General features: G+C 49.7%; 1 protein-coding gene across 3 annotated transcripts in view; it reads left to right on the top strand.

Moving 5' to 3' along the window:
- The first annotated feature begins 2,113 nt into the window (after window positions 1-2,113).
- DNAI2 (dynein axonemal intermediate chain 2) overlaps window positions 2,114-26,864 on the top strand; it is a 43,640-nt gene continuing 18,889 nt past the window's right edge. For 2 of the 3 annotated variants that reach the window (XM_050765730.1, XM_050765731.1), the window contains exons 1-6: window positions 2,114-2,234; window positions 9,980-10,173; window positions 13,535-13,696; window positions 15,805-15,926; window positions 19,037-19,179; window positions 20,462-20,575. In XM_050765730.1, the coding sequence (XP_050621687.1) occupies window positions 9,991-10,173; window positions 13,535-13,696; window positions 15,805-15,926; window positions 19,037-19,179; window positions 20,462-20,575 (724 nt within the window). In that variant the 5' untranslated portion in view covers window positions 2,114-2,234; window positions 9,980-9,990. The remainder of the gene's footprint in view (window positions 2,235-9,979; window positions 10,174-13,534; window positions 13,697-15,804; window positions 15,927-19,036; window positions 19,180-20,461; window positions 20,576-26,864) is intronic. The other variant, XM_050765729.1, reaches the window with a different exon arrangement.

Here is a 26,864-nt window from a genome sequence, read left to right as displayed (position 1 = left end):
TGTGTAGTTCACCACACACACCAAGAAACTGGTGGGAGCCAGAATGGATCAGGAGAGATTGGTGGGACTAAAGGGGACACAGCAGTGCAATGGGTTGTGGCAGTGCCTGGGGATGTCCAGGGCCAGGGGTGGCTCTCAGCAAAGAACTTCTGTTGCCAGTTATGCTGTGATTCGGTGAAGATCTGAGAGGCACCGCAATTGTTTTCAAACTAGGTCCTTGTGAATACTCCTAATTATATGACCTCATGCTGAGGCAGGCCTGCCAAGGGGTGACTGTTTGGCCAGTGAACAGAGCTGCCCTCTGTAGTCGGCGGCCTGCAGCCTTCTGGGTGAGGGTGGGGGTGGGGAGCCTATGCTAAATTGTTGGATAATATGGTAAAGGTGGCTGCAGTTTCCGTTCAACTTTTCCCGTTTCCCCTTCTAACCCATTTTCCCACCCACAAAATAATGGGTCTTCAGAAAGCCCTCGGCTCCCCAGGGCTGGAGGTGGAGTGGAAAGGGTTGCATTATGATTGCAACCCCAGCCAGCCACTGCCTCATCATGGAGTGGATCGTTTCCTACTCTTGGAGACTTTGGGTCCGATTCACCTCTGACCACACAAAGTCATTTCAGTGGGGCTTTTAGGAGCTCCTCCACCCAGCCCCCGTCAGGACCCTCAGCACCCACCCCTAAGAGTTCTTTGTCCCGAGAAACTGCTGGGAGCCAGAACGGATCAGGAGAGGTTGGTGGCAGCAGTCATTTAGCGGCTTGTCTTTTGTTAGTGTGGCCTCGCAAGGTGCTGTCTCACTGGGAATTTCCTTGTACCTGCCCCACTAAAGGCAGGTGGGTAGTGGTGACCACACATTTATGGAGAAGTTCGGAAGTGGGAGAGAAATGTTTGCTTCCTGCCTGTTCTTTCACAGATCCCAAACCCGCTGAGGGCTTCCCATGGAAAGCTGTCTGGGCCCCTCAGCCTGCCTCTCTTGGGACCCCCCACACACTGGCCCCGGCTGACCTTTGCAAATTCCTCTCTCATTTTTCCCCTGCAGGGACTCTCGACCCCAGCCAGACTGATCCACCCACCATCCTCGCAAAATGCCTTTCTTCCATGACAGCTGCCCCTTCCTTCCTTGCTCAAGCCATGCCCTCCCACAATCTGGAACGCCCTCCCCACTCCTCTTCACTGCAACTCATAACCATTTTTCAAGGCCCAGTTCCAACCTCAATCCCACTTCTTGGATGACGCACTCCTCTTCTGTCCCAATCCAAATTTCCAATGTCAGCGTCTGAACTCCGGATAACCTCATTCCCCGAGCTGCCTTCATTCAGGCACCAGTAGCTCTGGACAGGGCTGGACACGCCCCTGTGTTGTCTCTCACTTAATCCTCCCCATTATCTAATAAGCACCGCCACTGTCCTGCCACTTTGCGGATGAGGATAGCTGAGTCTTAGAAAAAGAAAGGAATTTGTCTGGGGTCATGAGATTAGTAGGTAGCCAAACTGGGATTCAAATTCATTTTTTTCTAGCCCCAAATTCCCTTATTTTAATTTACATGATCTCAATTGCCTTAACTCCCTGAGAAACATGACTCGTTTCATTCATTCATTCATCCATCCATTCATTCAATGAACCTAGTACATTTCGTGCCAACCACCCAGCTAAGCTGTAAAAATCCCCAGCTTCTACTCCCAAGGAGTTTCCATTCTGGTGGTGCAGGAAGGTGTGTTTGTTACATAAAGTGCAGGAAGGATGGTAGCGGGGGGCGGGGGGGCGATTATACTTCCCACTGAATGGATGCGGAAACTGAAGGAAGGCATAACAACACACTCGGCCAAGATCGTAAGCAGAGCCCGCCATAACCACCCAGGGACCAGGGCTTCCCAAGCACTGACTATTCTTACTTGCATTTTCTGGGTACCTTGCTCGATGCAAATGCATACAAACGTAGGTTTGGATAAGCGCTTTGGCAACGCTCCTACAAATGTTCATGATCATTACTGGTATGTTACCAACTTATTGGTTAATTCTTCTCCTAACTCCGGAGGCCTCCAAAAAGAAGACGGACGAGCTGCGCTTCCGACGTGGCAGAACGGGAATCACGTGGTCCGGGGTCCTTCCGCGTTGCCCCGCGCGTCCGGAGCCAGGCCGGGTTGCCAAGCAACCGGTAAACGCCGCCGTTTGAGAAGCACTGGAGCCGGGACCGTGGATTGGGCGCTTTCCCAGAGACCCAGAAGCAGGAGGAGCGGACCCAGGGTAAGGGGCGGGCGCCAGGAGGACGTCGGAGGCTAAAGACTAGAGTGGAGAGTGACAGGGAGAGACTTCTAGGGTAATAATCACCAAGAGGGCCAAAAATTCCTCTTGGGGGGCTTCCTTCTGGGATAGCTCTGCCGGATGGTGGCTGTCAGGACTAGCGCTCCTAGTGCTCTCTGTCCCCTTAATCCTCGCTGCCCTGGATCCGCCCCAAGTCGCAGGACCCTGCAGCCTCTGAACACCCTGCCTCATACCTTCCTACCCGCCCAGGTCCTGATACAGTCCGTGTCCTGGAGTGGACTGGAGACCTCTGAAGGATTTACAGCTGAATGGATGGAAAAAAACAGCCTTGGGCTAGGGTGATGGGAAGATGGGCCCTTTAAGAGGAGAGCTTTCTGCTCAGGATAGAGGGACGTAAATTAACAATATCGCACACCTGCTAGGTGGCAGGTGTTTTAAGTGCTTTCTTTCATTTCTTCCTCAACCTTGGAGCTGGCGTTCTCGTGTGATCGAGGTCAGTCCGCGAGTTCCTCCAGAGCGTGTGCGGTTCCTCCTTTCTGTTCAAGATCAAGGTTTACCACATTCTCTTGAACCACAGAAGTGTGTCTTCTCCCAGCTTTCAGACCCTACGTGTTTTCCTCTCGAATCCTCTTTGCTTGTTTGTCACGGTCAGCAGAGAAGGAACAGGGGAGAGAGCTGTAGAGAGAAGCCTGGTAGGCGCTGTTATCGCAGTCACTAACGCAGAAGGTGACAGGAGTCTTGGGCCCCTTCTGTGTGCCAGGCCCTGGGGACTGGAGTGAATAAAAGACCACAGTCTTTCCGTCAAGGAGACCACAAGGTAGTGGTGAGGGCGGGTAGACACTGACTCCCATCACTCTCCAATTCTGAGGACCTCTTCCCACCTCGTCCTGCCCTCAGCCTTCACCTTCCTTGGGGTGCTCAGCCATGCTTAGTGTTACCCTGGGAGAAAACAAATGGGGGCTTTCTAGGGAGGTCTGCCTCTTTTGAGGGTACCGTGAGTCCCTCAGGACCCTGGAATTCCACAAAGTGCACAAGGCCATAAGAAAGGGAGGGAAAGCCGGGTGCGGTTTTCACGCCTGTAATCCCAGTGCTTTGAGAGGCCCAGGCAGATGGATCACTTGAGGTCAGGAGTTTGAGACCAGCCTGACCAACATGGTGAAACACCATCTCTACTAAAAATACAAAAATTCTGGCCAGGTGCAGTGGTTTACGCCTATAGTCCCAGCTACGTGGCAGGTGGAGGCAGGAGAATTGCTTCAACCTGGGAGGCGGAGGTTGCAGTGAGCTGAGATCAGGCCACTGCACTCCAGCCTGGGTGACAGAGTGAGACTCCGTCTCAAAAAAAAAAAAAAAAAAAATTAGCCGGGTGTGATGGCACGCACCAGTAATCTCAGCTACTCGGGAGACTGAGGCACAAGAATCACTTGAACTTGGGAGGCAGAGGTTGGAGTGAGCCAAGATCACACCATTGCACTCCAGCCTGGGTGACAGAGCAAGACTGTCTCAAAAACAACAACAACAAAGAAAGAGGGAAGGAAGCCCTCTCCTGCCAGGTGCCATGCAGGCCCACCAGTCGCGGGAACCCAGTAGGGGCTGCGTCAGGGACCAAGAAGAAGAGGAAAATGTTCTCATCTCCTTATTCCACTAGGGAGTTCAATGCGGAGGGCTGACCTTCCAGCTTGCCTCCTTCCCAGTCTCCCACGCTGACACTCCTCCTCCCCATCGCTCCCTTGGCCTCCCTCCCGGCCTGGAAAACACACTTTCCCTTAAGCCACCGGAGGTTCTCTCCAGGAATTACTTTGCTCATTCGCACTGCACAAGACAAGTTTTGTCTTTATAGTCAGCGAAGGTTCCCATCTGACTGCCTCCCTGGGGATGCGGGAGACGCCTGAATCTTTGATGTCGGGACCACAGTGTCCCTGATTCTGCGTGTTCCTGTGTTTGAGACTCACGGTGGTGTCCTGCACACCTCTGGGACTCGAGGTTCCCATGGGGGGAGGATCTTCCCCCAAAACTCCCAGAGGGCAGTGACACTGCTCCCGTCCCTGCTCTGTCCCCCCATGCAGACACCCCTACTCAGGCCTTGCTTGGGGAAGCCCACCCTCTAGCACTTGTCTCACAAGAGGTTGCGGGAGACCTCCTGAGACGCCCTCTGCTGACCTCGCTATTCATCTGCGTACCCTGCCAGCTTATGAGAAAGAGCTTGCTCTGGGTCCTTGAATGGGTTGTCTTCCCGTCACCGGGCCAGTCTTTAAATGTCCCCTCTGTCTGCCTCCAGACACAAGACAATGCTTCTGTTCTCGCTCGGGACTTGGCCTTGGGAAGCACCAAGAAGGAAAGCAAAGCTGTTAAAAGTCTGATCTGGGCTAAAGAGGCTATTTCTGTCTTCCTGGAGTTTCCTCATTCTCTTCAGCCTCCTTGTGTCCCCTAGGAGCCAGCTGGCTTGCAGCAATTGTCTTTGAAAAGACAGAGACAGGCAGCCCTAACTGCCTGAGTCCTGCAGCCCCATGTGGGAGGCACAGGGGCTTCACACTGCCTTGGCAAAGGAGAGGATGCCACGGGATTCCCATGCTTTTTCACAAGGCCCTAGCTTTGTCCACGTGGGATAAACACATTGCGGCACCCCTGATACAATCTGGGCTTCTCATCCCACCCTGTGCTCTCTAAGCCATTGCTTCCACCCAGGAAAGAGAATTTCCAAACTACAAGAAAGGGAAGAAAACAAGGCTGGGCGCGGTGGCTCACGCCTGCAATCCCAGCACTTTGTGAGGCCGAGGCGGGTGGACCACTTGAGGTCAGGAGTTTGAAACCAGCCTGGCCAACATGGTGAAACCCTGTCTCTACTACAAATACAAAAATCAGCCGGGAATGGTGGCATGCACCTATAATTCCAACTATGGGAGGCTGAGGCAGGAGAATCGCTTGAACCCGGGAGACGGAGTTTGCCGTGAGCCTAGATCAGGCCACTGCACTTCAGTCTGGACAACAGAGCGAGACTCCATCTCAAAAACAAACAAAAAACCAAAAACCACTTTCTGCAACAGTCTGGTTGAGGTTGAGTTGCTCCGGGGCTAGGAGTGGGATGGGGATGGTACTGTCTTCAAGGAACAATGTATATGGATGCAAATGGTTAACCTTCCTACCCTCCTTCTCTCCACCTACTGCCCCACTCCTCCAGGGTCCAAGTTTCCCCTGGCACATGCTTCTAGGGGAACACAGCTCCTGCCCTGCCTCTCAGGGGCCAGTGGCCAGGGCCCACTGGTCTGGTTCTTTGTAGCCCTGGAGGCGGGAGAAGATAGGTTAGACACAGGTCTGGTAATCATGTTCATCTAGGGTGACTGTGAAAAACACGATGCTAGACCCTGCCCCAGGCATCTAGTTCAGCATTTGCAAGAGAGAGGCCTGGGAGTCTGTATATTTTTAAGGAAGATCCCAGGTTTGAGAAATGCTGGTTGAGAGATTAAGGTCCCTCACTTTAAATCAGTGGTCCTCAAACTTGGCTATACATGGAATTGCCTGGAGAATTAAAAAGAAAAAAAAAATACTGATGAGAGATTCTGATATAGTTTTTCTGGGGTTCAAACTCAGCATTGTGATTTCATAAAGCCCTCCAGGTGTTTCTAAATGTGCAGTCAGGACTAACGATCACTGCTTTAGAGCCAGACATGCCTGGTGGTTCTGCCTGAACTGAAGAACTGTGACCTTAGACGCTGTATTAATACTTCATCTCTCCAGGCCTCAGTTTCTTCATCTTGAAAATGGGCTCGTGCCTGTAATCCCAGCACTTTGGGAGGCTGAGGCAGGAGGATCACTTGAGCCCAGGAGTTTGAGACAAGCCTGGGCAATACCAAAAAAAAAAAAAAAAAATTAGTCCAATGTGCTAGTGTCTGCCTGTGGTCCCACTTTCTCAGAAGGCTGAGGTGGGAGGATTGCTCGAACCTGGGAGGTGGAAGCTGCAGCAAGCCGTGTTCATGCCACTGTACTCCACCCTGGGTGACAGAGCAAGACACTGTCTCATAAAAGGAAATTTTAATAAGAATTGTGATCACTGTTTTAGGAGTGGTGCTGGAAACTGTTGTTCATAGTGCTGGGAACCTGGTCAGTCTTTCCATATTCTGGATGCAAGTTCTTTATCAGATAAATAATTTGCAAATATTTTCTCCAAGTCTGTGGCTTCTGTTTTTGTTAACATTGTTGGCCGGGCGTGGTGGCGCACACCTGTAATCCCAGCTACTCGGGAGGCTGAAGCAGGAGACCCGCTTGAACCCAGGAGGCAGAGATTGTGGTGAGCAGAGATTGCACCACTGCACTCCAGCCTGGGTAACAAAATGAGATTCCGTCTCAAAAAAAGAAAGAAAAGAAAGAATAAATAAGACCTGCTATTTGATAGGACAAAAAAGTGACTACAGTCAGTAATAATTTAATTGTACATTTAAAAATAACTAATAGGCCGGTCGCGGTGGCTCACGACTGTAATCCCAACACTTTGGGAGGCCGAGGCGGGCGGATCACGAGGTCAGGAGATTGAGACCATCCTGGCTAACACGGTGAAACCCTGTCTCTACTAAAAATACAAAACATTAGCCAGGCATGGTTGTGGGGACCTGTAGTCTAGCTACTCGGGAGGCTGAGGCAGGAGAATGGCATGAATCCGGGAGGTGGAGCTTGCAGTGAGCCGAGATTGCACCACTGCACTCCAGCCTGGGAGACAGAGCGAGACTCCGTCTCAAAAAAGAAAAAAGAAGGCCGGGCGCGGTGGCTCAAGCCTATAATCCCAGCACTTTGGGAGGCCGAGACGGGCGGATCACGAGGTCAGGAGATCGAGACCATCCTGGCTAACACGGTGAAACCCCGTCTCTACTAAAAAATACAAAAAACTAGCCGGGCGCGGTGGCGGGCGCCTGTAGTCCCAGCTACTCCGGAGGCTGAGGCAGGAGAATGGCGTAAACCCGGGAGGCGGAGCTTGCAGTGAGCTGAGATCTGGCCACTGCACTCCAGCCCGGGCTACAGAGCAAGACTCCGTCTCAAAAAAAAAAAAAAAAAAAAAAAAAAAAAAAAAAAAAAAGAAAAAAGAAAAAGAAGAAAAAACTAACAAAGGATAAATTCTTGAGGGGATGGATACCCCGTTCTCCACGATGTGACTACTAATATCTAGTATTTGATAGCACAACACGGTGACTATAGTTAAAATAATTTAATTATACATTTAAAAATAACTGAAAGAGTATAATTGGATTGTTTGTAACACAAAGGATAAATGCTTGCAGGCGTGGCTGGATACCCCTTTTCCCATGATTGTATATTGTATATTGCATGCTTATAGCAAAACCTCTCATGTGTCACATAAATATATACACCTACTATGTAACCATAAAAATTAAAAATTAAAACTTAAAAAAAAATAGCAAAACCTGCTCACAGGCAAACCTGCTCACCTAATCTTTTTTTTGAGATGGAGTCTCACTCTGTCATCCAGGCTGGAGTGCAGTGGCATAATCTCGGCTCACTGCAACATCCACCTCCCGGGTTTAAGCGATTCCCCTACGTCAGCCTCCTGAGTAGCTGGGATTACAGGCACACGCCACCACGCCTGGCTAATTTTTGTATTTTCAGTAGAGATAAGTTTTTGCCATGTTGGCCAGGTTGTTCTTGAACTCCTGACCTCAAGGGATCCACTGGCCTCGGCCGCCCAAAGTTCTGGGATTATAGGCATGAGCCAAAATGCCTGGCCTGCTCACCTAATCTCTTGGGCGTTGAAAGGCCTTTGGTTGTAAATCTACCAAGGCAAGCTCTTCTTCAGTTTATCTTCCCTACACCAGCACCAGCCACTCATCCACATCTTTCGTCCTAGGGCTCTGTGCAACCCCAGGAGCCTTGCACAGACCCACAATCTGAGCCCCTGGGAACTTGCTATCAAAGGCACAATTTCTGAAAGCCCAGGTGGCCAGCAGATGGACATCTCTGGCTAACTCCATGGTGTGATGTGACAGGCACACAGGTCAAAGGGCCAGCCATTGAACTCACTGAGCAAGCCTTCAGACCCAGTGGGGTCTAGTGATGTCATGGAAGAGTCAGAAAGGTCAAGGGTAATACGTGGGAATGGCCCAGCCCATTGCATTTTTACAACTTCTAATCAGCATCAGTAAGAAACCCTTCCTCGCATGGCCTGTGAACCCCACCTCTGACGCCACTGGAGCACTTTCATTTCACTTCTCAGCATTCTGTGGATGTGTCAGGTCTCGGACGGACTAAGTGGCCCCGCCCAGGTCACGCAGCTGGTGACGGCAGGCCCGGAACTTGAAGGCAGGGCACAGCCCAGCCCACTTCCCAATTCCCTGCTGTGCCCCATGGCCAGCAGCACATGTCAGAGGCTTCCCCAAAGGCCTCCGTGTCCTGCCTGTTGGGGAAGCCCCTGACTTTCTCTCTGTCTGAGGTCAACTCTCAGCTCTGTCCTGGTTGGAGGGAAGAGATTTCCAGGGTGGCGCCCAGAGAGTGGTAGAGGCCAGAGTCTGGCAACCAATGAGCCTTTTGGACAATTGGGTGAGAGTTGGGCCATTGGGTTGGGGAGGAAGGGTTCAAGAAGGGGCCCAGGGGTCTCAAATCTGTCCTGTGTGTTTCATGCCCAGCATGTCAGGGAGTTTAGTCCAACGTCATCACCATCAATATTTCCTCCTGCCTGTCAGTAAACACTGATTCAGTGAAAACCGTATTGTGCTGGGTGCAGTGGCTCATACCTATAATCCCAGCACTTTGGGAGGCTGAGGCAGATGGATCACTTGAGCCCAGAAGTTCAAGACCAGTCTGGGCAAAATGGCGAGACCCCATCTCTACAAAACAATACAAAACTTAGCCAGGTATGGTGCTGCACACCTGTGGTCCCAGCTACTTGGGAGGCTGAGGTGGGAGATCACTTGAGCCCAGGGGTTGAGGCTGCAGTGAGCTGTGAGCACACCACTGCCCTCCAGCCTGGGTGACAGAACGAGCCTTTGTCATAAAAAAAAAAAAAAAAGAAAGAAAGAAAAAAACCTAAAAACAAAAGACAAAAACTGTATCATTTGGTGGGTAAGAGTTTTGGAATCGGCTCAGGCCAGCTGCAGCATGTATTAGCTATAGGGCCCTGGGCAAGTCACTGAGGGCATCTAAGCATCAAATGCCCTCAAATAATATGGTGATTTTTTTTTTTTTTTTTTTTTTTTGAGATGGAGTCTTGCTCTGTCACCCTGGCTGGAGTGCAATGGCATAATCTCAGCTCACTGCAACCTTCTCCTCCTAGGTTCAAGTGATTCTCCCACCTCAGCTTCCTGAGTAGCTGGAATTACAGGTGTGAGCCACCATGCCCGGCTAATTTTTGTATTTTTGTAGAGATGGGGTTTCACCATGTTGGCCAGGCTGGTCTTGAAATCCTGACCTCGGGTGATCCACCTGCCTTGGCCTCCCAACGTTCTGGGATTATAGTTGTGAGCCACCTTGCTTGGCCGAAATGATTTTTATTGCCTTCCTCAGAGAACAATTGCACGAGCTAAATAGGGTACTGCTTAGCATATAGTCGGCACTCGGGATTTTTTAAAATGCAGATGCAGCTTCTGGACAAATTCCTAGGATCTCCCTAGCACCCCTTGCTTCCTGCCCCAACCAGATTGAGAACCTGGAGCTGTCCCGGCGGGACCTGTGGAGATGGGAAAGGGGCCGGTGGGGTCCCTCACCCACACCCTCCCTCTTCCCCCCAGCAGCCGGCACCATGGAGATTGTGTACGTGTACGTCAAGAAGCGCAGCGAGTTCGGGAAGCAGTGCAATTTCTCTGACCGCCAGGCCGAGCTGAACATCGACATCATGCCCAACCCTGAGCTGGCCGAGCAGTTCGTGGAGCGGAACCCAGTGGACACAGGCATCCAGTGTTCGGTCAGCATGTCGGAACATGAGGTGGGTCCCTGCCCCAAGGGCCCCGGCCTGTGAGGTGTGGCCAGGCAGGGCGGCCAGCTAGGGCAGGTGAGTGGTTCCGGGGGTCCTTGTCCACCTGAAAGCCAGTTAGAGTGGACCAAGTAGAGAAGCTGGAAGTGAGGCTAGAGGCTCCTCGTGAGTTCCACGCAGTGCCCAGGATCAAAAGAAGACCCAGCACCAGCCTTCCTCAAGCCAGGGGAGGGAAAATCACAATGTTCCCTCTCCCAAGAGCTCTTGTTTCACCTCGAAGACACTTACCAGCGTTGTTTTGGATATTTGGTGTAGCTGGGAGATATATATATTTTTAAACAGGGTCTCACTCTGTCTTCCAGGAGTGCAGTGGCACAATCTCGACTCACTGCAACCTCCGCCTCCCGAATTCAATAGATCCTCCCACCTCAGCCTCCCTGGAAACTGGGACTACAGGTGTGCACCACCGTGCCCGGCTAATTTTTGTAATTCTTGTAGAGACGAGGTTTTGCCATGTTGCCCAGGCTGGTCTCAAGCTCCTGGGCCCAAGTAGTCCTCCCGCCTTGGCCTCCCAAAGTGCTGGGAATACAGGCATGAGCCACTGTGCCCAGCCTGGGAGAGATATTCTGAGGGAGCAGAGGTTCATATCTACAGGCAACTACCCAGCTTGAGAAAAGGGAAGTGTCCCACAGAAAGTTCCAGCCAGAGGGGCCTCCATGATAAGAGAACTTACCTGGAGGGTCGTGGTCATGTGTTCAGAAGCCAGAGAGTTCCCTGTTTCTATGGACTAAGTGATTCACCCTAATTAGGTCGACAACTGCTGAGATAAAACGGTAACCAAATCACTTGATTTGGCCAAAACACGTCCAACAGTCAGATGGGTGTGGGTGGTTTCAGTGACTCAGAATTCAGATGAAGTAGGTGCTTCTCTCCCAGGACCAGCTGCTGTCCCGGGGATGAGAAGGCCTGTGGCCGTGGTGTAGCCAATAAGCAGAATGGCCGCCATGTGGGCCACACCCTGGGGGGCCCTCCTGTCGTTTCCAGCAGCTCTGCCTTTTCCAGACTTTTTTTTTTTTTTAACCTTTCCTATGGTGCTGATCCAGACTTTTACCTTTTGTGAGAGCTGGCTTAAAAATGGAAAGGAGGCCGGGCGCGGTGGCTCAAGCCTGTAATCCTAGCACTTTGGGAGGCCGAGACGGGCGGATCACGAGGTCGGGAGATCGAGACCATCCTGGCTAACACAGTGAAACCCCGTCTCTACTAAAAAAATACAAAAAACTAGCCGGACGAGGTGGCGGGCGCCTGTAGTCCCAGCTACTTGGAAGGCTGAGGCAGGAGAATGGCGTGAACCCGGGAGGCGGAGCTTGCAGTGAGCTGAGATCCGGCCACTGCACTCCAGCCTGGGCGACAGAGCGAGACTCCGTCTCAAAAAAAAAAAAAAAAAAAAAAGGAAAGGAGATGGGAGTGACTTCACGAGGATGGGGTTTCCATTCTGGGTGATGTGAGAGTTTTGGAACGAGGCGGGGTTGATGGTTGCACAGCCCTGTGTATGATAACACTGCTGCAGTGTACGCTTTAAAATGGTTACGTGGTACATTTTATGTTACGTGTATTTTGCCACAATTTCTTAAAAATAGGAAGGGCTGGGCGTGCTGGCTCAGGCCTGTAATCCCAGTACTTTGGGAGACCAAGGTGAAAGGACGCTTGAGGCCACGAGTTTGAGACCAACCTGGACAACATAGTGAGACTTCATTTCTACACTTTTTTTTTTTTTTTTTTAAATTAGCCAGTTGTGGTGGCTCACACCTGTGGTCCCAGTTACTTGGGAGGTGGAGGCAGGAGGATTGCTTAAGCCCTGGAGTTCACAGCAGCAGTGAGTTGTGATCGCACCACAGCACTCCAGCTTGGGCAACAGAGCAAGACCCTGTCTCTAAAAATAAATAAATAAATAAATAATTTTTAAAAATAAAGTGAAAAGAAGGCAGAGGCGGGAGGATCACTTCAGCTCAGGAGTTTGAGACCAGCCTGGGCAACATGGTGAAACACCGTCTCTACAGAAGAAAAACAAAAACAAAAATTAGTCACATGTGGTGGTACACGCCTGTAGTCCCAGCTACTTGGGAGGCTGAGGCAGGAGGATCCCTTCAGTCTGAGAAGTCAAAGCTGTACTGGCCAGGTGCAGTGGCTCATGCCTGTAATCCCAGCACTTCCAGAGGCTGAAGCCAGTGGATCACCTGAGGTCAGGAGTTCGAGACCAGCCTGGCCAACATGGTGAAACCCCGTCTCTACTAAAAATACAAAAATTAGCTGGCTATGATGGCGAGCACCTGTAATCCCAGCTACTGAGGAGGCTGAAGCAGGAGAGTCACTTGAATCTGGGAGGCGAAGGTTGCAGTGAGCCGAGATTGCGCCATTGCATGCCAGCCTGGGCAACAACAACAACAAAAAAAAGCTGTAGTGAGTCGAGATCATGCCACTGCACTCCAGCCTGGGCGACAGAGCGAGACTCCGTCTCAAAAAAAAAAAAAAGAAGAAGAAGAAAGGAAAGAAGGGAAAGTGGCGAGACCCACGTGTAAAACTGTCCTCCCTGCTACAAAGGACAGGCAAAGCAAATCCAAACTCGGAGTTTTAACGTTCAATTTCTGTGACACTGACATTGTCAATGATAGGGTGGCATTGTTAATGATAGAGTGAAGAAAGACTATTCACTATTCACTTTTTCTTTTCTTTCTTTCTTTTTTTTTTTTTTTTTTTTTTTTGAGACAGAGTCTCACTCTGTCGCCCAGGCTGGAGTACAGTGGTATGATCTCGGCTCACTGCAACCTCTGCCTCCCAGGTTCAAGCGATTCTCCTGCCTCAGTCTCCCGAGTAGCTAGACTACAGGTGCCCACAACCATGCCTGGTTAATGTTTTGTATTTTTAGTAGAGACAGGGTTTCACCATGTTAGCCAGAATGGTCTTGATCTCCTGACCTCGTGATCTGCTTGCCTCGGCCTCCCAAAGTGCTGGGATTGGGATTACAGGAGTGAGCCACTGTGCCTGGCCAATTATTCGCCTTTTCTTTGGATTCTCACAGAGCAGATGGACAGGCTTCTCTGGTCCATTAGAATTCAGATAAGGTCAAAACTGGATTTTCATGACCACAGCTACCAGTTGCAAAGCTGCTTAGCTCCACAGGGTTGCGCTGTTGCAGCTACCTGTGCCCACCTGAGCACCAGGAATTTCCTTGCCTGCATCTGAAAATACTGTGGCTTTGGCCAGGGCGCCTCAGCATCCAGCCCTGGGAGCCCGCATGGGACCTGGATTGCAGAAGCGGCCAAGGGTTTGGGAGTATACCAGGGTGACATCTTCCCTCCTGCGGCTCTCTGTTTAGGCCAACACAGAGCGGTTTGAGATGGAGACCCGGGGAGTTAACCATGTCGAGGGGGGCTGGCCCAAGGACGTGAACCCCCTGGAGCTGGAGCAGACCATCCGTTTCCGGAAGAAGGTGGAGAAAGATGAGAACTACGTGAACGCCATCATGCAGCTCGGCTCTGTAAGGCTTCCTCCCGCCCCAGCTGCGAAAGCCCCATCCAGCACTGCAGCTCCCCGAGGGGGGCAGTGCCCAGCTGTGCCTGGCCCTCCCTGTGAGGCTCGTGTGGATGCTGGGGGAAGGGGACCAGCTGCTGTCTCAAGGAGCCTTCTGTCTGGGAGCAGGCAGAGGTCCTAATCGCAGACCAACAGGGAAGGCGGGCAGGTACAAGGGCTGACCAGGCATTAGGAGGAGTTTGACCTTGGGCAAAGGTGACCCCCAAGGTGCCCCACCCAGCAGCCAATAGGGATCATTCATTCATTTGACAAATTCGGACTGAGCTTCAAGCCTCTGCCAGGCACAGTAGAGGTTGCAAAATGAATCTCACATAATTGTTCTACATAATTGCCAGTGCAAAAAAAATTGTTTTAAGGAAAAACAAATTTTAAATTTAAATTAAAAGAAAAATAATCTCTTATACATCCTGTCCCAAAGAGTTTGCAGTCCATTGGAGGTCGAAGACAAATACAGAGACATCACCAGATAACACAAAAAGAAAGAAATGCTGAAAGAGAAGGGTGACTTGTCCTTTTACTCCATGAGGAGGCAGGGTCAATCTCCTGCTGAAGGGATCAGGAAGAAGTGGCAGGGCTTGGTTGTCCTTTGGTGGACATTTGCAATAAAGGGATAAAGGGGAGGGCATTCTGGGTGGAGGAACCAGCTGTCTGCAAGGACAGGAAGAAGGAGATGAGTGCCATATATATATACACACATATATATACACACACACATATATATGGTGAGTGATTAAATATATATATTATTTTATGTATACACACACACTTTTATATATATACATATATATGGTGAGTGATTAATAATTTTGTTTGGGCTGGGCTTGGTGGCTCACACCTGTAATCCCAGCACTTTGGGAGGCCGAGGCAGGCAGATCACTCGAACTCAGGAGTTTGAGCCAACATAGCAAAACCCCATCTCTACTAAAAATGCAAAGATTAGGCCGGGTGCAGTGGCTCAAGCCTGTAATCCCAGCACTTTGGGAGGCTGAGACGGGTGGATCACAAGGTCAGGAGATCGAGACCATCCTGGCTAACACGGTGAAACCCCGTCTCTACTAAAAAAATACAAAAAACTAGCCGGGTAAGTTGGCGGGCGCCTGTAGTCCCAGCTACTCGGGAGGCTGAGGCAGGAGAATGGCCTAAACCCGGGAGGCGGAGCTTGCAGGGAGCTGAGATCCGGCCACTGCACTCCAGCCCGGGCGACAGAGCGAGACTCCGTCTCAAAAAAAAAAAAAAAAAAATGCAAAGATTAGCCCAGTGTGGTGGCGCATGCCTGTAGTCCCAGCTACTCGGGAGGCCGAGGCAGGAGAACTGCTTGAACCTGAGAGACAGAAGCTGCAGTGAGCCCAGATCGCACCCCTGCACTCTAACCTGGGTGGCAGAGCAAGACTCTGTCTCAAAATAATAATAATAATAATAATTTTGTTTGGCTAGCATGGTGTTCTTCAACCTTTTTTTCATTATTGCCCCTCGTGTTTTTTCTAATGGCCTCCTACCTCCATAAAATGTTTGTTGCTGTTGTTGTTATTGAGACAGAGTCTCGTTCTGTCACCCAGGCTGGAGTGCAGTGGCGTGATCTTGGCTCACTGCAATCTCCACCTCCCGGGCTCAAGCAATTCTCCTGCCACAGCCTCCCAAGTAGCTGGGATTACAGGCGCCCGCCACTATGCCTGGCTAATTTGCTTTTGTATTTTTGGTAGAGGTGGGGTTTCACCATGTTGGCCAGGCTGGTCTCAAACTCCTGGCCTCAAGTGATCCGCCCGCTTCAGCCTCCCAAAGTGCTGGGATTACAGGCGTGAGCCACCGCACCCGGCCCATCAAATGTTAATGCCATAGCGCATGTTCATGCGCTGCTTGTACTTCTATGCTTTGTACATAAAAAGTAATATTTTACCCCCAAGAACCAATTGAAAATTCCCCCATTGAAAGCACATGGTTAAGTGGATGGGAAAAGGCCCCTGGCTATGACCTGTCCCTCCCAGACTCCATTGCAGGCCTGGGCAATCTGAAAGGACCTCCCCTTACCACTGAGAACTTCCGACGTGTCCCCTCTAGATCATGGAGCACTGCATCAAGCAGAACAATGCCATTGACATCTATGAAGAGTATTTCAACGACGAGGAGGCCGTGGAAGTGATGGAGGAGGCCCCTTCAGCTAAAACCATCAATGTTTTCAGGTAGCACCATAGCCAGGCAGGTGTCTGGCCACCCTCGGTCACCCCCATGCAGGGGCGCCCCCAAAGGCAACTCCTTGCCAGTTGCTGCATGCCCTGGGTGCAGCACTCTCTGTGCTCTGGGCTTGATAAGCCACACGGTGATAAGGTGCCCAGCAGAGAAGTGGCCCGGCTCTGGGGGCGGGTCTGGCTGATGGAAAGGGAGTACAGACTCCAGAGAAAGTGAAATTGCCAATCTGTGTACAAGTGGAGCGTGTTCCTGCAGTGTAGAGTAAGTGCAAGTACAAAGCGTGAGCAGCTAGCAGCACTGTGGGCGAACAGGCCCCCGCTATGGCCTGCACTCATGCGAGTATATCCATGAATAACCCCAGAGGATAGCAGTTTGACACGAGGGATTCATCCCACGGGTGTGCGTGTGTGTGTGTGTGTGAAATCACTGCAGGTGTGGATATTCACTGCAGAGGATGTGTGCCAGCCAAAGACTAGAACAAGCTAAGTCCATTTATAGGGGACTGGTTCTAGCAGTTCTGGTACACTCACATGACGGAATGCCATGCAGCTGGGAAAATGAGCGGGGCAGTCTGGGCGTGGTGGCTCACGCTTGTAATCTCAGCACTTTGGGGGCGCATCACCTGAGGTCAGTTTGAGACCAGCCTGGCCAATATGGCGAAACCCCATCTCTACTAAAAATACAAAAATTAACTGGGTGTGGTGGCACATGCCTGTAATCCCAGCTACTCAGGATGCTGAGGCAGGAGAATCACTTGAACCCGGGAGGCAGAGGTTGCAGTGAGCCGAGATCGCACCACTGCACTCCAGCCTGGGCAATGGAGCGAGACTCTCCCTCAAAAAAAAAAAAAAAAAAAAAAGAGCAGTGCAAGTTCTTATGTGCTGATATGGAGTCATTTCCAGGATTCAGTATGGAAACAAAGCTGGTGCAGAAGAGGGTGTGCAGAGTGCCACTTTTTGTGGCAGTCCCCAACTTAAACCATTTTTTGACTTTGCAAGGGTGCAAAAGCAATAGAAATCCAGTAGAAACCGTACTTCAGGTACCCGTACAACCATTCTGGTTTTTGCCATCAGTACAGTATTCAGAAAATTACATGAGCTGTTCACCTTTTTATTATAAAATAAGCTTTGTGTTAGGTGATTTTGCCCAGCTCTAGGCTAATATAAGTGTTCTGAGCATGTAGGCTCAACTAAGATGTGATGCTGGGTCGGTTAGATGTATTCAATGCATTTTCAGCTCCTGATATTTCCAACGTACTATGGATTTATCAGATGTAGCCAACATCATTAGTCAAGGAGCATCTGCATATGTGTATAAATATATGCAATGTGTATGTGTGTGTATATATATATGTATATGTATGTTTACATGCTTGATGTGAGGAGAATATCTGTGATTTTGGACTTCTGGTGTCCGGAACTGTGAGAGAATCAGTTTCTGTTATTTGAAGCCACCCAGTTTGTGGGACCTCATTGCAGGAGCCCCGGGAATTGAATACCCCATCCCAGAGCACCTTTGTAGGGTGTCCAAAAGAAGCTGATAGGCCGGGCGTGGTGGCTCAAGCCTGTAATCCCAGCACTTTGGGAGGCCGAGACGGGCGGATCACGAGGTCAGGAGATCGAGACCATCCTGGCTGACACGGTGAAACCCCGTCTCTACTAAAAAATACAAAAAACTAGCCGGACGAGGTGGTGGGCGCCTGTAGTCCCAGCTACTCGGGAGGCTGAGGCAGGAGAATGGCATGAACCCGGGAGGCGGAGCTTGCAGTGAGCCAAGATCACGCCACTGCACTCCAGCCTGGGCGGCAGAGAGAGACTCTGTCTCAAAAAAAAAAAAAAAAAAAAAAAAAAAGCTGATAGGAAGGAGAGCTTGGGGACAGGGATGGGGAGAGGACTGGGGAAGAGGGACTCCTCGGCCTTGAAGACTGGTAGAAGGAGTTGCGGAAAGTGGGTGGAAGTGGGAAGGACCGTGCTCTGTGGCCTCAGTTTTGACCATGAAGAAAAAAGCAAGGCTGTCCTCTCAGATGAGTGGAGATGAGCAGGAGGCTGGAATAGGGCAGTGGGAGGTGCCGGGGGAATGTGGAGGGGAAGCCTCTGGACCTGGGGCAGGGGTCAGACCTTGGGTCTGGGTGATGCAGGGCTAGAGGAGTGAAAGGTGTTTTGGAAATGACTTGCCTCAGATCCCAACTCTGGGGAATTTCACTACCACGGCTGACTGAGGGGCCTGGGAAGGACCTAGCCCAGTCCCAGCACAGTAAGAAAGAATTCTTCTGAGGCAGGGCTGACTCATGGTGTGCAAGCAGGGCCAATGGCTGTCAGCAAGGGGTGTGCAGGAGAGGGCACAGTAGGACAGAGGCTGCCCTTCCTGTTGCCCTCCAGCCCTGCTGGGCTCTGACCTCATATATGGACCAACGGAGCAGGATGATGCATTAGAAATCATTCAAGGGGCCGGACGTGGTGGCTCATGCCTATAATCTTAGCACTTTGGGAGGCCGAAGTGGGTGGATCATCTGAGGTCAGGAGTTTGAGACCAGCCTAGGAAACACGGTAAAACCCCGTCCCGCCGGGCGCGGTGGCTCAAGCCTGTAATCCCAGCACTTTGGGAGGCCGAGACGGGCGGATCATGAGGTCAGGAGATCGAGACCATCCTGGCTAATACGGTGAAACCCCGTCTCTACTAAAAAATACAAAAAACTAGCCGGGCGAAGTGGCGGGTGCCTGTAGTCCCAGCTACTCGGGAGGCTGAGGCAGGAGAATGGCGTTAACCCGAGAGGAGGAGCTTGCAGTGAGCTGAGATCCGGCCACTGCACTCCAGCCTGGGTGACAGAGCAAGACTCCGTCTCAAAAAAAAAAAAAAAAAACCAAAAAACCCCGTCTCTACTAAAAATACAAAAATTAGCTGTGTGTAGTGGGAGGCGCCTGTAATCCCAGCTACTCGGGAGGCTGAGGCAGGAAAATCGCTTGAACCCAGGAGGCAGAGGTTGTGGGAGCTGAGATTATGCCACTGCCTGGGGGACAGAGCAAGACTCCATCTGACAAAAAAAAAAAAAAGAAATTGGGGATTCTCACATTCCGCCTTTTGCTCTCTTCCCTCTCCCCTGCAGGGACCCCCAGGAAATAAAGAGGGCTGCCACACACCTCTCCTGGCACCCTGATGGCAACAGAAAGTTGGCAGTGGCATACTCCTGCTTGGATTTTCAGCGGGCGCCTGTGGGCATGAGCAGCGATTCATACATCTGGGACCTGGGTGAGAAGCAGCAGGGTCCTGGGAGGACTGAGGGCTGGGACCAGCACAAGCCGAGGAGTGGGAGGGACGGGGAGGAGGTCAAGGACACTCACGGGGTTGGTACCTCAAGGGAGGGGCCCACAGTCGAGGAGGAAGCCACTCTTCTCCTTCCTCCCTTGTCTGGTTTCAGGCAGAGCCTAAAATCAGAAGCAGGAAACCCCCTCCAATTCCAGATTCTTAGTTCGAGGCATGAAGACCTGACCCCATGGGATCTCAATTCTTAGCTCCTAAAGAGCATATTAGGCCGGGCACGGTGGCCCATGCCTGTAATCCCAGCACTTTGGGAGGCCAAGGCAGGCGGATCACCTGAGGTCAGGAGTTCAAGACCAGCCTGGCTAACATGATGAAACCCCGTCTCTACTAAAATTACAAAAATTAGCTGTGCTTGGTGGTGGGTGCCTGTAATCCCAGCTACTTGGGAGACTGAGGCAGGAGAATCGCTTGAACCCAGGAGTCAGAGGTTGCAGTGAGCAGAGATCATGCCGCTGCACTCCATCCTGGGTGACAGACAGAGTGAGACTCTGTCTCAACAGCAACAACAAAAAAGAGTATATGGAAAGAGTGCCCAGCAGACTGAGAAGGGACTCAGGGGCAGTGGAATGGAACTTGGGCCTTTGTCCCGTCTGTCCTGACACTTGCCTTTAATTCATGGCCTGCAGGAGCAGCGTGTCCCTTTATTAGCACAAACCATTGTCTACAGAAGGGCTGACAAGACACAGGCAGGGAGAGGGTGGTGGTGGCTTCATGCTCTCCAGCTTCCCTTCGTTGGCAGCATTATTAAAATAAACGTGTAGGTGCCAGGCACAGAGCTAACGCCCGACACCCCAGCAGCTCAGTGAGTTCTGGCAGCAGCCCCATGGGGTGGACTCCGTCGTTATCTGCAGTCCACAGACCTGGTTTGAAGAAACTGGCAGAGAGCTGACTTTACATAAAAACCTTAGTATCAAAACCTCGTTTGACACAAAACCCGGGAATTGGACTAGAAATATAATTATCACACACATAGGCACACCCCAATCCTGTTCACCAAAAATAAAAACCATCAGCAAAGCCCCTAGGTCAAGAATGCCAGATTCTGGCCAAGGTGGACCAGGGGGTGCAGCCTGGAGAAAGACTGGAGGGGCTCCCAGGCTTCCCCCCCTGCCACCATGTCCCCACTACCCACCTGCAGAAGGGGTGAAACTTGTTGATCCTGTCCTTTTCTTTCCAGGCCTGATGGGATATTTTTTTTTCTGCTTTATAGAAAACCCCAATAAGCCTGAACTTGCTCTGAAGCCATCATCTCCACTTGTTACCTTGGAGTTCAACCCCAAAGATTCCCACGTGCTCCTGGGTGGCTGCTACAATGGACAGATAGGTAAGGAGGGACCCAGGCTTTTTTTGTCTTTTGTTTTTTGTTTTTAAGATGGAATTTCACGCCTGTTGCCCAGGCTGGAGTGCAGTGGTGCAATTTCGGCTCACTGTAACCTCCGCCTCCTGGGTTCAAGCGATTCTCCTGCCTCAACCTCCTGAGTCACTGAGATTACAGGTGCCCACCACCACGCCTGACTAATTTTTTTGTTATTTTTAGTAGAGACGGGGTTTCACCATGTTGGCCAGGCTGGTCTCGCACTCCTGACCTCAGTTGATTCACCCACCTGGGCCTCCCATAGCGCTGGGATTACAGGTGTGAGCCACTGCACCTGGTCGGGACCCAGGCTCTTAGTCAGAGCCAATCCTGCTGCCTCACCCAGACTGGAGTGCAGGGGCGCGATCTCGGCTCACTGCAGCCTCCACCTCTCGGATTCAAGTGATTCCCCTGCCTCAGCCTCCCAAGTAGCTGGGATTAGTCTCATGTCACCACGCCTGGCTAATTTTTGTCTTTTTTCAGTAGAGTTAGCGTTTCACCATGTTGGCCAGACTGGTCTCGAATTCCTGACCTCAAGTGATCCTCCCTCCTTGGCCTTCCAAAGTGCTGGGATTACCAGCATGCGCCACCATGCCTGGCCGGTATTAATTCTCGAAATGTTTGGTAGAACTCATCAGTGAAGCCATCTGGTCCCTGGCTTTTCTTTATTGGAAGCTTAAAAGTTACAATTCCGTCCCTTTACTTGTTATAGATCCTCTTCACATTTTCTGTTTCTTCTTTTATTGGTTTTGGTAGTTTCTGGCTTTCTAGGAACTTTTCCATTTCATCAAGTTGTCTAGTTTGTTGACATATAATTGTTCACAGTATTCCCTTATAATCATTTTCTTTTCTTTTTCTTTTTTCTTTTTTTTTTTTTTTTTTTTTTGAGACAGAGTTTTACTCTGTTGCCCAGGATGGAGTGCAGTGGTGCAATCACGGCTTATTGCAGCCTCGACCTCCTGGGCCCAAGCCATCCCTCCACCTCAGCTTCCCGAGTAGCAGGGACTACAGGCGTGTGCCACCACGCTCGGCTAATTTTTGTAGTTTTTGTAGTCACAAGGTTTCATCATGCTGCCCACGCTGGTCTTAAACTTCTGGGCTCAAGCAATCCACCTGCCTTGGCTGGCCTCCCAAAGTGCTGGGATGAACCACCATGCCTGGCCTGATTTCAATCTTTTAAAATTTATTGAGACTTGTTCTATGGCCTAGCATATTGTCTATCCTGGAGAATGTTCCATGAGCACTCGAGAACACTATATTCTGCTTATTGTCTGGTGGAGTTTTCTATAGATGTCCAGGAGGTCTTGTCTATAGTGCTGGTCAGGACTTCTATTTCCTTGTTGATCTTTCACCTAGTAGCTATGTCTATTATTGAAGGGAGGATACTGACATCTGCCATTGTTATTGTTGACTTGTCTATTTCTCCTTCAATTTTGTCAGGTTTTGCTTCCTGTATGTTAAGGCTGTGTTATTAGGTACATGCACATGTTTATAATTCTTAAGTTTTCGTAGTGAATTAACCCTTTTATCAGTATGTAATGTCTTTATTTGTCTCTAGTAGCATTTTTCATCTCAAAGTCTGTCTGTCTTTGAGACAGGCACTCCAGCTCTGTTTGGTTACCGTTTGCATGGTATATCTTTCCCCATCCTTTTACTTTTAACCTGTTTGCCTCCTCGAATCTAAAGTATGTCTCTTGTAGCCAGGTGTGGTGACATGCACCTGTAATCCCAGCTACTTGGGAGGCTAAGGCATGAGAATTGCTTGAACCTGGGAGGCTGAGATTGCAGTGAGTCGAGATCCTGCCACTGAACTCCAGCCTGGGCGACAGAGCAAGACTCCATCCCAAAAAAATAAAAAGTAAATAAATAAATAAAGTATATCTCTTGTAGATTACATGTAGCTGGCATACAGATGAATCATAGATTTTTTGTTTGTTTGTTTGTTTTTTGAGACAGAATCTCACTCTGTCACCCAGGCTGGAGTGCAGTGGTGTGATCTCAGCTCACTGCAACCTCTGCCTCCTGGGTTCAAGTGATTCTCCTGCCTCAGCCTCCCAAGTAGCTGGGATTACAGGTGCCGGCCACCACACCCAGCTAATTTTTGTATTTTTGAGATGAGGTTTTACCACATTGGCCAGGTTGATCTCAAACTCCTGGCCTCAAGCGATGTGCCCACCTCGGCCTCCCAAAGTGCTGGGATGACAGGCGTGCACCACCGTGCCCAGCCCGGATCATGGTTTTTTTCCTTTTAATCTATTCTGTCAATCTCTGGTTTTAAGTGGAGAGTTTAATCTATTTATATTAATTTAATTACTGATACAGTTTACATCCGCCATTTTGCTTTTTTTCTATATGTCTTAAATCTTTTTGTTCTTTCTCCATAACTGCCTTCTTTTGTGTTACATATTTTCTAGTGTACCATTTTAATTCCCTTATCATTTCTTTTTTTTTCTTTTCTTTCTTTTTTTTTTTTTTTAGAGACAAGGTCTCACTCTGTCACCCAAGCTGGGGTGCAGTGCCATGATCATAGCTCACTGCAGCCTCAAACCCCTGGGCTCAAGCAATCCTCCCACCTCAGCCTCCTGAGTAGCTGGGACGACAGGTGCATGTCACCACACCCAACTACTTTTTTATTTTTTAATTTTTGTAGAGATGGGGTCTTGCTATGTTGCCCAGGCTGGTCTCGAACTCCTGGCTTCAAGCAATTCTCCCACCTTGGCCTCCCAAGGTGCTGGGATTTCAGGCATGAGCCACTGCACCCAACTTCAGCTGTTGATCTTATTGGTGATCCCGTGTATATTATGAGTCATTTTTCTCTTGCTGCTTTCAAGAGTCTCTGGCTTCAGCTTTGATTATGATGTTTCTAGGTATGGATATCTTTGAGTTTATGCCACTTGGAATTCATTGAGTTTCTTGGATGTGTAGATTTTTTTTAAAACAAATCAAATATGGGCCGGGCACGGTGGCTCATGCCTGTAATCCTGGCACTTTGGGAGGCCGAGGCAGGCAGATCATGAGGTCAGGAGATCAAGACCATCCTGGCTAACATGGTGAAACCCCATCTCTACTAAAAATACAAGAAATTAGCTAGGTGTGGTGGTGGGCGCCTGTAGTCCCAGCTACTTGGGAGGCTGAGGCAGGAGAATGGCATGAACCCGGGAGGTGGAGCTTGCAGTGAGCCTAGATCATGCCACTGCACTCCAGCCTGGGCGACAGAGCAAGACTCTGTCTCAAAAAAAAAAAAAAAAATCAAATATGGAATATTTACAACCATTATTTATTCAAATATTCTTTCCTACCCTTTCTGTCTCTCCTCTCCTTCTGTGACTTCCATTATGTGTATGTTGGCATGCTTGATGGTGTCCCATAGGTCTTTAGACTCTGTTTTTCTTTGTTCTCTTTTGCTTCGCTTCCTCAGACTACATAATCTCAATTGGCCCATCTTCACATTCAGTGATTCTTCTGCCTGCTCAAATATGCCATCCTGTAGCTTCTCTACTATATTTTTATTTTGGTTAATGACTCCAGAATTTCTATTTTGTTCTTTCTTTCAAAAATAATATCTGTCTTGTTCGGATGTGGTGGCTCGTGCCTGTAATCCTAGCACTTCGGGAGGCTGAGGTGGGAGGATTACCTGAACTCAGGAGTTCAAGACCAGTGTGGGCAATATGGTCAAACCCTGTCTCTACTAAAATACAAAAAAAAAAAAAAAAAAGAGCCAGGTGTGGTGGAGTGTGGCTGCAATCTCAGCTACTTGGGAGGCTGAGGCAAGAGAATTGCTTGAACCCAGGAGGCGGAGGTTGCAGTAAGCTGAGATCGTGCCCCTGCACTCCAGGCTGGGCAACAAAGCGAAACTGTCTTCAAAAATAATAATGATAATAATTTTTGTCTATTTGTAATTTTTATTTGGTGACATATTATCTCAGGCTTTTCTTTAGTTCTTTCAGTGTGACTTCCTTTACTTCTTTGAACATGTTTAGCACGGCTGATGTGAGGCCTTTGTCTAGTTAGTCCAACATCTGGGCTCCTTGGGGACAGTCTCTATTTATTGCTTTTTTATTCCTGGGTTTGGGCCACACATTTGTATTTCTTGGCATGTCTTATAACTTTTTTTTATTAAAAACTATACTTTTTGTATGATTTAATGTGGCAACTTTACAAATCAGATTGACACACCTCCCAGAGCTTGTGCTGTTGCTGTTTGTTGTAGTTGTTCTTTGTTTCATTAATGAATTTTCTTAGCTAGTTCTGGAAAGTCTGTATTCTCTGTCACGTGTGACCACTTATAGTCTCTGCTTAGCTTAGTGATTAGTTAATGATTGGACAAAGATTTCCTTAAGCATTTGTCACCAAAAAATCTCCCCTTCTCTGCCAAGGGGCTCTGTGTGCGTGTGAGCATGCCTTCACACTCAGCCAGGCAGTTGTCAACTCTGCCTTAGTGTCTGTGCAGAGATGAGGTCAGCCAGAGACGAGAGTTTAGGGCTTTATCAGCTTTCCTGAGCATGACACAGCTCTGGGCGTGCACCCAGCACTATCCATGCTTGTGACTTTCTAGACTCCCAGGAATACGTCAGATCTTTTCAAAGCCCCGTGGACACATCATGCTTCAGCTTTTCCTTGTATTTATCTACTGTTGTTGTTTAAATTTAATAGAGGCTGAGCACAGTGGCTCACGTCTGTAATCCTAACGCTTTGGGAGGCTGAGGCAAGAGGATCGCCTGAGTTCAGGAGTTTGAAACTAGCCTGGGCAGCTTAGTGAGATCTTGCCTCGAAAGAGAAAGAGAGAGAGAGAGAGAAAGAGAGAGAGAGAGAGAAAGAAAAATAGGGACAGGGTCTTGCTATGTTGAACAGGTAGGTTGTGAACTCCTGGCCTCAAGCAGTCCTGCCTCAGCCTTCCAAAGTACAGGCGTGAGCCACTGTACCCGGCCCAGCTTTTCCTTTTAAGCTTTTTCATCGGTTTATTCCTTGCCCCACTGTTATCCACTGCCTCAGGAAGCTGCAAAGTTAGTCAGTTGCCTGCAATTACACCCTGATGAAAAGACTTTTCACACCAGGCAAAGGCTGAACCAAGTCAATTACAGCCAACCTTGCAAGAGGAGCCTTATCAGGGAACCACCAGACACTGAGATAATGACAGTTCTTTGGGCATGAGACTTGAAAGGAGCTCCAGCCCATTCTGCTCCCTCTTGTGGCGCCAGGCTACTGTTTTTCATCGGGAGTGCAGGATGTGAATTTTCAAGGCTACCACGGAACTGCAGAGTGTGCATTCTTAACTAGGGCAAGTGAAAATGCCACTGTTTTTACCAAGATTCTACTGTTTTTCTTGAATAAACATTCTCCCGACTGCCCTAAGCCTCTGGCTAATTTCCAGAGTTCTGAAAAAGTTGATTGTGACCATTTTTGCCAGTTTTCTCACTGCTATTATGGAGGAGAGAATTTTTGGAGGTCCTTACTTCATGGATTTTGCTGATGGCACACCTGGAAAACTGATTTTTTTTTTTTTTTTTCCTTGAGATGGAGTCTTGCTGTGTCACCCAGGCTGGAGTGCAGTGGCCCGATCTTGGCTCACCGCAAGCTCCACCTCCTGAGTTCATGCAATTCTCCTACTTCAGCCTCCCAAATAGCTGGGACTACAGGTGCCCACCACCACGCCCAGCTAATTTTTGGTATTTTTTTTTAGTAGAGATGGGGTTTCACTGTGTTAGCCAGTATGGTCTAAACCCCTGACCTCGTGATCTGCCTGCCTCTGCCTCCCAAAGTGCTGGGATTACAGGCATGAGCCACTGCTGCGCCTAGCCTTTTTTTTTTTTTTTTTTTTTTTTGAGACAGAATCTCGCTCTGTCACCCAGGCTAGACTACGGTGATGCGATCTCAGCTCACTGCAACCTCCGCCTCCTGGGTTCAAGAGATCCTCCTGCCTCAGCCTCCCCAGTGGCTGGTGCATGCCGACACGCCTGGTCAATTTTTGTATTTTTAATAGAAATGGAGTTTTGCTATGTTAGCCAGGCTGGTCTCAAACTCCTGGCCTCAAGTGACCCACCCACCTTGACCTCCCAAAGTGCTGGGATTACAGGCGTGAGCCACTGAACCCGGCCCAAACTGCTTTTTTTAATCTCTAGTGAGATCAGAAGTCACCTAACTGGATTGGCTCTGAATGTCCCTACTTGCTCTGTTCCCTTGACCCTGGAGTCATCAGACATCCAACCCATGACTACACCCAGGCCAGTCTTGACCCTGGGCATGAAAAACATTCCCCACC

The sequence above is a fragment of the Macaca thibetana genome, chromosome 16 (assembly GCF_024542745.1).
Source record: "Macaca thibetana thibetana isolate TM-01 chromosome 16, ASM2454274v1, whole genome shotgun sequence".
NCBI classification, from domain to species: domain Eukaryota; kingdom Metazoa; phylum Chordata; class Mammalia; order Primates; family Cercopithecidae; genus Macaca; species Macaca thibetana.
This window is presented reverse-complemented; position numbering and strand designations above follow the sequence as displayed.